Here is a 10,230-nt window from a genome sequence, read left to right on the forward strand (position 1 = left end):
TGATTCTGATTGGCTGTCAATATTTCTATCGATCATCAGCTGGATAAAATCATTGTGAAAGTGATTCCAACGCTGTGGTGTGAACTCTGCTGTTCTTTAATCTTGAGAAAGATTTTTATGAATATATTTTTATCATTATCTTTATAGTTATCATCCTTGGTGTGAACAGGCCGTTAGCCTGCATTATACTTAGTTTTAACAGCAGAATTTGTGGTGAAAAACTACATTACCCATGATGCAGTATAGAAAATTCCACCAGAGTCGAAACGCCAAAAAATCGAATTAGTTTTGCCCAATCCCATGAAGCACTGCCAATTATGTAATCGAGTCAGTCTCCCTGCACTCTCAAAATGCTTAAATATTTGTATATGGTCATATTTTGCAATACACTTAAAATATTTTGCTTATATATATATATATAATCAGCATTTTTAAATGAGCAGTTTCACATTTCTCCATCGTTTTTAATTGATTATGCTGTTTGCAATTTTTCATGGGATTGTAGGTCTTCCCATCTCTAAAGCTGGTAAATGCAGTCTTGTACGTGTTTTTTTTTTTTTAAATACTTTTTTGCTTCAAATCAAAGTTTGTAATGTTATGATTCACCTTGTAGCTGGTTGTCTTGATTCATGGCTTATGACGCTTTAACGAAAACTTTTTTTTTTTTAAATCCCTATGGGAGAAATGAAAGGAAAACATACTTCTGAAAAAGTGGATGGCACTGTTGCACTGTATAGAGGGAGAAAATGAATTGAACTTTCGCTAAGCCCCACTCCATTTGGTTACTGATGCTCACTCTGACCTTTTTTTTTTTTTTTTTTCTTAAAGATTTGAAAAGGGGGAAAAATATTGTCTGTATCCTCTTTTGGTACCGTGTCTATTTATATTACCTGTAAACCCGGTTATAATCTTTAAAACACATTGGAATTCCATAGACATACAGAATAGATGAGCAAAAGCTTGTCTGATAATATGGTGAGCAGCAACATATGCTAAGGCAGGACTGGTCAGTAACGGGGCTTAGCGAAGGGTCAGTCGTCAACAGCTCTGGCTGCCCTTTACATGAGATTCTCCTGTGACCTTTCACCCTTGTGCCTCTTCATGTGTGTGCTTTAAAAGTAGTATGCAATAGTTGTGTCCCAGATGAAACACTGTGCACTTATACTCTATGTACTCAACCATGTAGTGTATGAATTTCATTTGGTTATTTTGTCATTCATCATTGAATTCTGATGCCCCTCTGATACGACAGTTGAGTGCATGAAGTGTCAAACATTCCACACTTCATTTTCCCGTTAATTAAGTGCATCATCCGGGTATTTAAAGTGCTTTTCACACTATTTATACTACAAAACGTCATAGAATAGTGCATAAGTATGTGAATTGGGACGCACCTAATCTTTTACTTACTGCTCTGCCTTGAACGGTTTTGCAAGATTACCCTCAAAAACCATAACACTGATTATGTTATGAATCATATTACAACAAAAGTCAATAAAGCCTCATAATTGAGTTTGTGTGTGATCATTACATCAGGAATAATAAATATGAATTTACATACAAATATACATGACTACCACAAATAAACATCAGAACAACTCTTACATCCAAACTATGGAGCACTTGGTTCCACAGCTGTCAATCAGAGGCTCCAGTCACTATCCAGTAAAAGGTATTGCCTGTGAGGACACGCCTCCCTCAATCCTGATCTAAACTACAGGAAGCACCGGCTCTACGGCCAGCACAAGCTTCTCTTTACTCCTGTGACGTTTCAGGCCGCTCCATGGAGAAGCCTCGCTGCTAACTGCTGCTGCTAGGAGCACAGCAAGAGTTGAAGATGCATGTGAAGCTCGGCTAGACGACACGACTCAGTTCAGTGCAAGTCCTTCACTCACAGGCATGTTGATGTGGGCGGTGAGGAGAGGAGCACTCTTTCCCTCTCTCAACACAAACACCTGAAATCAGAAACGTAACAACAAACATCGGCTTGATTTCATGCATACAGTAATCAACATTTATGTTGTACATCATGAGACTGTACAGGGGCATCATGCTCCTATTTTTTGAGGTGGCAACAGTGATAGAATAATAATAGAATATTCAGTTTCAAGCAAACGTAGACATGAATAGATTTCTTATGCCACAGCATTTTAGATAAACACTGTTTTACCTACATTTTATACACACACTGCCATACAAAAGTTTGGGATCAATAAGATTTTTTGAATGTTTGAAAGTAGTCTCTATTAAATCCAAAGAGATTAAATAAATAAATAAAAATCATATCATATGCATGTGAGCGACGCCTAGTTATTATTCTGTAAATAAAATGGTTAATTCAGTTTTGTATAAAACTTTAGGACTAATATTGGTATATTGTGCAATTTGCATATTTTTCTAGCCATTCAGAATATAAATGTTCTAACTGCAGATGTTCTAACTGGGTGCGAGTCTTACTTTGATGATGTCAGAGATGCCTTTGTCACTCAAGCACTCCACAAAAGTGTCAATGGGGTAATTCAGTCCTGGAACCAGTAGGGGAATCTACAGACACACAACAATTCACTGTTTTCAGTAAAACATTTCCTCAACATTAATAACTACACATAAAAAGTCAGCACGTGTCAAGTAAGAATAGTGATCATGAAACTGCTCAGCTGAGGTCACCTTGAAGAAGGCTGTCCTCATGCTGTACAAACTTTCATCATACAGAAAACTGATGGCCAGGTTCATGACCGGACGAGATGCTGCGGTGTTCTGGATGTTCAGAGTGAGCTTGAAGGATGGGCCCAGCCCTTGAACCTTGCACACAGGAACAGAAAGCAGAAGTGGAGATCGGTATCGGTCATCCGGTTTCATCTTGTTCCTGCACTCAGTATTGCACAACTCACCACTGCGTTCATCTTGAGTGGCTCGGTCAGGCTCGCGGACATGGGCGCGAGGCTGGACTCCAGGGCTTTGACATAAGCGCGTGCTGCAGCTAGACGCAGCCTGCTTAGGTCCATCTGAAAAGCTCGGTGCATGGCTGCATAGAAAAAGCAACAAGAGGCTAATAAGAACAGAAAACTACATTGTAAGACTGAAAATACTGGTTGAGGCCTGCATGAGGCAAAAGGGCCCTGATGGCTAATTAACATTCGACCTCACCCACACGGCCTGACTTCCTCTCACAAACTACTAAGAACTCATACAAGAACATGGTTTAATGTGAATGTTTATCATTGACTGTTATGTTTTTGATGTCATTTGAAATGTCTCAAAGTGAGTGGTACAGATATCTCATATCCAGATAGATAAAAATAAAAGGTAATAAGATTTAGAGAAGTGTAGAGAAAACTGGTTAAGCCATTTGAGGGTGCTCTCCCCCATCCCCCATGTCACCTGGTCAGAAGGATAAAGGAAGGTGTGCTCCCTCTCTCTGGTGCTCTTCTTTGCTGGACACGAATGGAATAGGTGGTCTCTCTCTCTCTCTCTCACTTTCTCCTTCTTTCCCTTTCTCTCTCTCTATCTCAGGTACAAGCTGGGTAAGATTCTTTGGTGTAACCAATGTATAACCATGTTCTAGATATTTGAATTGATTGTGGAATTGATCTCTGATATCTGAAATATTAAATTGTTACATGTGATTATGCTAACTGATTTTGACATTGTTCATTTAATGGTTAAAAGGAATAGTCATACATTCGCTCACTTTTAGTGAGGCACAGATGTTATTAAAACCTTTCATTTATGGAGCCAGATGAATTAACGAGTAAATACATATGATTAATGTATTACAAATTTAACCAACCAATACTTTGCATGAGTGAGGACTGAGGACAGACCACGTGATAACCTTCCCCGTGTATTGGCGAACCGGCATTTGGACCAATATAATCACCTTTGGTTATTAAAATGACTAAATTATCTCAGTTGTTCTAGTACTGTGTGAATGCTGCTTCACAGATGGTCCGATTGTAGCGATGCACCGAAATTTCAGCAAACGGAAACAATCGGCTGAAACACGGAAAAAAAGGAACTTTTGGTTTCAGTCTAAATGGTTTTGGAGAACCATTGACCTAAAAATTAACGTTTAATAACCGCTTCTTTAGTGGCGTGTTTTGACTGTGTAAGCATCTATTTTGTTCGCACAACATGGATCAAATACAAAAGATAATCGGATGTTTTGGGCAGACACTTTTCACCATGGCCAAAAATTATGCTACAATATATAAATATTGATAGTGATATAACATTGATAATAATAAGAAATGTTTCTTGAGCAGCAAATCAGCATATTAGAATGATTTCTGGAGGATAATGTGACACTGAAGACTGGAGTAATGATGCTGAAAATTCAGTTTTGCCATCACAGGAATATTACATATTAAAATATATTACAATAAAAAAGTGATTTTAAATTGTAATAATATTTCATAATATTAGTGTTTTTACTTTTTTTTTTTATCTAACAAATGCAGACTTAGTGAACATAAGAGACTTTTTTTCAAAGCATTTAAACATCTTGTAGTATGTAATATGCAATATGTACAATTTGTTCAAATTGGTTTAATTTATCACTTGAGAACACAACACCCTGAACAGCAAACAAAGTTCAGTTACTGTTAATTATAAAAACTAGACTTCCGGTTTCGGTTTTCAGCTAAGGGAAAACTTAAGCATAGTCAGCATTTTTGATCAGTTTCACAAAATATTCAAGGCCACAAGAATTTACAATATATTAAAAGAACAGACCCTCTGCTTTAAGAAAAACAATTAAATAAAAATGTATGCAAGCTACATGCAATATTTTTTTATCAACACTTGAATGTGGGTAAAAAAAAAAGACACTTTCTGAACAAAAAGTTGAGAAAATGTAAAAAAAATTATAATCAAAGATTACGTCCGGATTGGATTCAGAATGTGTAATAGTGCCCCTACTGTATAACAGTGAAAACATGGATTGCCAGAATTGTCCATCAATGGTGGGGAAAGAGTTAATTTCTGTTTAGGTGGTTCTGTAAAAAAAATCATTTCCGTTCATCACTAACCAACTGCATTTTCACGCTCTCTCAAAGTCTGGTCCACATAGAGCTTGGTCTTCTTGGGCACGTTCAGGCGGATGCTCTGGGCTATTGGGGGTCCAGGGGCCGAGTCTCTGTCATCAAACACAGCCGTCCTCTTGAGGATCTTCACAATCAAACCTCCTCCTGAATCACAGACAGTTAAAAACATTTGAAATGCTTTGTATCCAATCTTACAGTTGACGTAAACTGCTTTATTTACCATGTAACATAAGTTACTACCTTTGGTGGTCATTATCAGAGTGCCGTCTTCCCGTCCATAGCGCCCGAAACAAATGCTTGTCACTACGTCCTGTAAAACAGAAATTAAAGTCTCTGATAATGATAACGAGAACAGGGACACTTCAACTTCACACTTCAATATGATGCCATTGAGTTTTGAATTCATGACAGTACTTACTGGTGTTTTGATGGTGCTGATCAGATTTTTGTCTCTGTACATGTGTACTTCACAGTTGGCCAGACCCACCAGTACAGCCTGGAATCCTCGTGTGGGGAGGTCCATCAGTGCCATGGTGGTAACAGGGGCTGGCAAATAAGCCGTCCACAGCTTTTTCCCCTACAGGAGAATTCATTAGAAAGTTATCATTATCAGTTTTAGAGGCATTTTTGTTATTGTGACAGACATGGATACATCATGTATCATACCTTTTGAGTGTAACCATGCAGCGTCTCATCGGTACATCCTACAACTACATTCTTTCCCATCCTCACCAGTCCTACTGGGTGAGAGGACAGCTCAATGCAGTACTTGGGCTTTGGGGAATCCCTTTAAGACAAAAAAAAAAAAAAAAACCACTTGTGAAATGTAAACTTAGAATACTGAGAAAATAAGTCACTCAGAATTGCGAGATATAAACCAGAATCAGAATCGTGAGATATCTGCCAGCTCTAATCACTGCTTTAGAGCACGTATCTAACTGACCAAGTCACATGATTTCAGGAATGAGTCTTAGTTCTGTCCCACTGCTTCAGAACATTTAGAATTTATAGGAGAAAATGCTTTTAAAAATACATATGAACATATGAAATTTTAATGAAAACACATTTACAATGTATTTACATGTATTTAACCAGCAGACATCCTCATCATGCCTGGTTTTGAGTGCTTTGAGATTTATTTATAATTTGATTGCAAGTTTCTTGGACTGCAAAAATGTGTAAATAAGTTTAAATTCACTCAGTTACCTGCGGAGTATGTAGATGTTGCCGTTGCGACAGGCCACAGTGATACGGAATTCCACATCAAACTGACCCGTCACGTCCATTAGGGTGGCTGTACTAGGCAGTGACATCTGAAAACACACAGGGAAACTCATAGTAAAGAGTTCATTCTTTTTAGGAAATCGGTTTATTTAGAACTACATGTAAAGTCATTTTAAACTAGTCACTGATATTAAAAACCAGAAACTACAAACATATGAAGCAGATATGAATGTGCTGACCTTATAGAGAATGGTAAAGGCTTCTGGATCTAATATGTAAACATCACCGTTCTCTGTGCCAATCACTAGGCAGCTAACTGCATCCTCATCTGCCATGTTCTTCTTCAACGTCCCTATACAGGTGATGACCGTCTGAGACAAACAAAAGAGACAAAAGCCATGCTACTGCAATTGTTTTTGGCCATCTATGTGTGAGTGACTGTGTCATATTCCGATATTGGCACCTGTCTACGTATAGGCTGCTCTTTGTAAAGATGAACAAAACTCTCCATTTCCTGTGGCTCAAGCATGAGGAACCTGAATAAATCACACGAGAAGGGCAATTAATTAATAGATTAAAAAATGTTATGCTTTTTCTGCATGTTGGTTGTACCATATCACTTTGCCAAAGATTTATATTTTATATTAAATCAATAACTGTTTTTGTATAAAGGTTTATTTTGAGCCAACCAATTCCAAGTACTTACTATATACATATATATATATATATAAATATATATATATAAATAAATATATGTATATAATGAATATACTACATTAATAATCTTAATAAGGTTTTAATATGAACAGATATAATATTGGAACAGTTTTTACCGTAGCGATCTGACAGAGAGTGGAATTTCAGCTTTGTCCCTGTTCAAGAGAAAACAATACAATTATCTACAGTACTCTAACTGTGAAATACACATGTATAATGTATCAGGCTGTACTCTAAAAGCCATTACAACTGCAGTGCATTGGGTCTAAACACTAACACAGTAACTCACCTTAATCCTTCTAACATCTCTTTAAGGGTCATTGGATCAATCATGTCCTAAGAGTCAAAACACATCCAGTAATCATTACAGTAAACATATGGCAGTCTCACACACAACATGATGTAGTGTCCTGGCCAAATTCCCTCCAATTGCCCTTATCAATCATGGCCTCCTAATAATCCCCATCCACTAAATTGGCTTTATCACTCTCTCTCTCTCTCCTCTCCACGTATAGCTGGTGTGTATTGAGCGCACCTGTGCTGTTGTACTGTGGCTGCCGTGCTGCACACTGGTGGTGGTTGAGGAGAGACCCCATCATATGATTGTAAAGCGCTTTGGGTGTTCAGTAGTAAAGCACTGTATAAATGCCTCTTTCATTCACTCAATGCATAGAGCTGAATGTGTGATATTAACAGCTCACCTCCCTGGCCTGACTCCAGACGTCCTGCTCCAGAGGGTTCACCTCTAGACTAGGCAGCGTGAACTTGAAGTAGGGCCTCAGGTTCTTGTAGACGTATATGAAGGGACCAGAGGCCACGGCGATGGCCGGTGTTCGTGGCTCATGCAGGTCCATGAGGAAGGAGACCAGTCCAGTGGGCAAGTCCAGCAGGGTGCTCTCACTCAACAGACCAGTGCCACGGTACACCTTTAGCTTCATGTGACACACTCCCGTGCCAAGATCACCCACCACCAGCTGGTACACAGACAGCTCAAATCACTCTTTATTGCCATTGCATAAAAAGGTAACTTCTTATCTTCTGGGAAAAAAAACATTCCACTTCAACTTCTTACTTTTAAAATTACTTCTATGGATTTAATATATATATATATATATATATATATATATAATTATTTTTTTTAAATAATATACTTACCGAATGTAATATTTTCATACCCTTAATATTATTTAGAAATAAATTAAAATTGTATTACAGTTTAAATTTATATTAAATGCAATTTTTTCCCCATATTTCCCATATTAAGTACATATTTATAAGTAATTTTATAAATATGTCTATTGCCTTTGAAATATGGTTAAAATGTACTGTCAAATGTAGTAATATATATATATATATATATATATAAATAAAGGGACAGTTCACCCAAAAAAATCACCCTCAAGTCATCCTAGGTGTATATGACTTTCTTCTTTCAGACAAACACAATCAGAGTTACATAAAAAAATATCCTGGCTCTTCCAAGATTTATAATTGGGAGTGAATGGTACCTTCGATTTTGCAGTCCAAAAAAGCGCATTCATCCCTTGTAAAAGTAATCGATATTGCTCCAGGGAGTTGTTAAAGGCCTTCTGAAGTGAAGCATTTTTGTATGAAAAATATCCATAATTATAACTTTATAAACTATAATCACTGGCTTCCGGTAATGGCCGTACGCGAGTCGCTGTTACCGGAAGCCAGTGATTATAGTTTATAAAGTTATAAATATGGATATTTTTCTTACAAAAACTCATCGCTTCGCTTTAGGAGAGCTTTATTAAAACCCTGAAGCCGTATGGATTACTTTTATGATGGATCCATGCGCTTCAAAATCTATAGGCTACCATTAAAGCTTGGAAGAGCCAGGATTTTTTTTTTTTTAATAACTCCGATTGTGTTTGTCTGACAGAAGAAGGTCATAAACACCTAGGATGGCTTGAAGGTCAGTAAATGATGGGACAATTTGAATTTTTTGGTGAACTATAAGCGCACATCTTTCTCACAAGGGACACAATGCCATAAACACACATTCACCTTATTCTCACCATCTCCATGCAAATCTGAAAGAGCTGTGAAAAATAACAGGAAGAATGAGCTGGTGAGATTGGTAGTTGCAGGCTAAACTGCAGATATGCAAGTTATTGTGAGAGTTCATGTGACTCAAGGGACTTACCAATGCAAGAGGAAAAGGTGTATAGATTGGCGACTGGGTCATAGTGGGCATCAAGCCATTTGGAGCTGGCCACTGAACTACAAGAGCACAGGGGAAACTTACTAACGTTACTTCCAACAGGCTAGCATCTTATTATAAAACTATCGGTAATGTTACATCTGAATTTATTTAACGTTATATCCACAGGATTTGAAAACACTCCAACTCTGTTGTATTATTGTGCCGCCATATTTGAGCAAATCAGAGAAGCTCAGCTCTACTCCTATTATAAAAGGATTGGCCATCATTTATTATATTTTTAAAGAAAATCCAAAGATATTCGAATTTGCTATATCAGCATGCTAATGCCAATCGCATTTTAACGCGCTATTTTCTGGAGAAAGCTTCATAAATACGCATAACTACTCACGTGTCTTTCAGCTCCTGGGAAACAGAGGACATGACGGTTTGGCTATTTTCAAATGCTTTTTATTAACCTGGGCAGTGAAAATCGTCTGCTGTAATCCTCAGATCGGCTTTCCTCGTTCCTATAACAACCACTCCAGCGGAAGAGCTTAAAGTCGCTACATTAAAATGCTTCCTCCAGGAAAGGTTCGTTGTAATAATTAGTTCCGAAAAAAAAAACACAACATTATATTATATTATATTATATTATATTATATTATATTATATTATTAGCACGTTTACATTATAAACATATATAAATATTTAAAAAAATCTAAATGTTTATAAACTCTTTTGTGATTTGTTTTTTAATATTATCTAGTAATGAACATTAAAGGTTGTATCAGTGATTTCAGGCCCAAACATAAATGATCACATTCATCTAATCTTTCCTAACGATCCGCTAGCTGCCCGCCCCATGAGCAGGTCGTCAAAAAACCGCGTCTCTGTAGGCAGACTAGGCTCTGAGATCTGCACACAAAAACAGTTGGTTTCTTCTTCTTCTTCTTCTAGGATTCAATGGCGGTTGGCAAACCAACAGTTGGTTTCACCACCACTCAAAACCAAAATAAATAGTGTTCCAACCAATCACCGACAAGGGGTGGGTGTTGTGAGGTTTTCGCGTGCAGC

General features: G+C 37.4%; 1 protein-coding gene across 1 annotated transcript; it reads right to left on the bottom strand.

Moving 5' to 3' along the window:
• Positions 1-561: 561 nt before the first annotated feature.
• Positions 562-9,723, bottom strand: bbs1 (Bardet-Biedl syndrome 1). The gene is made up of 17 exons (XM_084388108.1): positions 9,566-9,723; positions 9,157-9,233; positions 9,018-9,052; positions 7,688-7,960; positions 7,276-7,322; positions 7,103-7,141; positions 6,733-6,805; positions 6,509-6,640; positions 6,252-6,358; positions 5,712-5,832; positions 5,464-5,622; positions 5,286-5,355; positions 5,031-5,189; positions 2,892-3,025; positions 2,668-2,802; positions 2,458-2,544; positions 562-1,955 (listed from the first exon to the last, which is right to left on the bottom strand). The coding sequence occupies exons 1-17, from the start codon at positions 9,595-9,597 to the stop codon at positions 1,869-1,871; spliced, it is 1,767 nt and encodes a 588-aa protein (XP_084244234.1). The 5' UTR covers positions 9,598-9,723; the 3' UTR covers positions 562-1,868.
• Positions 9,724-10,230: the final 507 nt, after the last annotated feature.

Source organism: Rutilus rutilus, assembly GCF_951802725.1.
Source record: "Rutilus rutilus genome assembly, chromosome: 18".
NCBI classification, from domain to species: Eukaryota; Metazoa; Chordata; class Actinopteri; order Cypriniformes; family Leuciscidae; genus Rutilus; species Rutilus rutilus.

Coding starts and splice junctions, on each gene's coding strand:
- bbs1 (XM_084388108.1), bottom strand. CDS start 9,597: ATGTCCTCTGTTTCCCAGGAGCTGAAAGACAC. Junction 5,833..6,251: donor AACATCTACATACTCCGCAG/GTAACTGAGTGA, acceptor TTTGTCTTAAAG/GGATTCCCCAAAGCCCAAGT. Junction 1,956..2,457: donor GCATCTCTGACATCATCAAA/GTAAGACTCGCA, acceptor TTCTGATTTCAG/GTGTTTGTGTTGAGAGAGGG.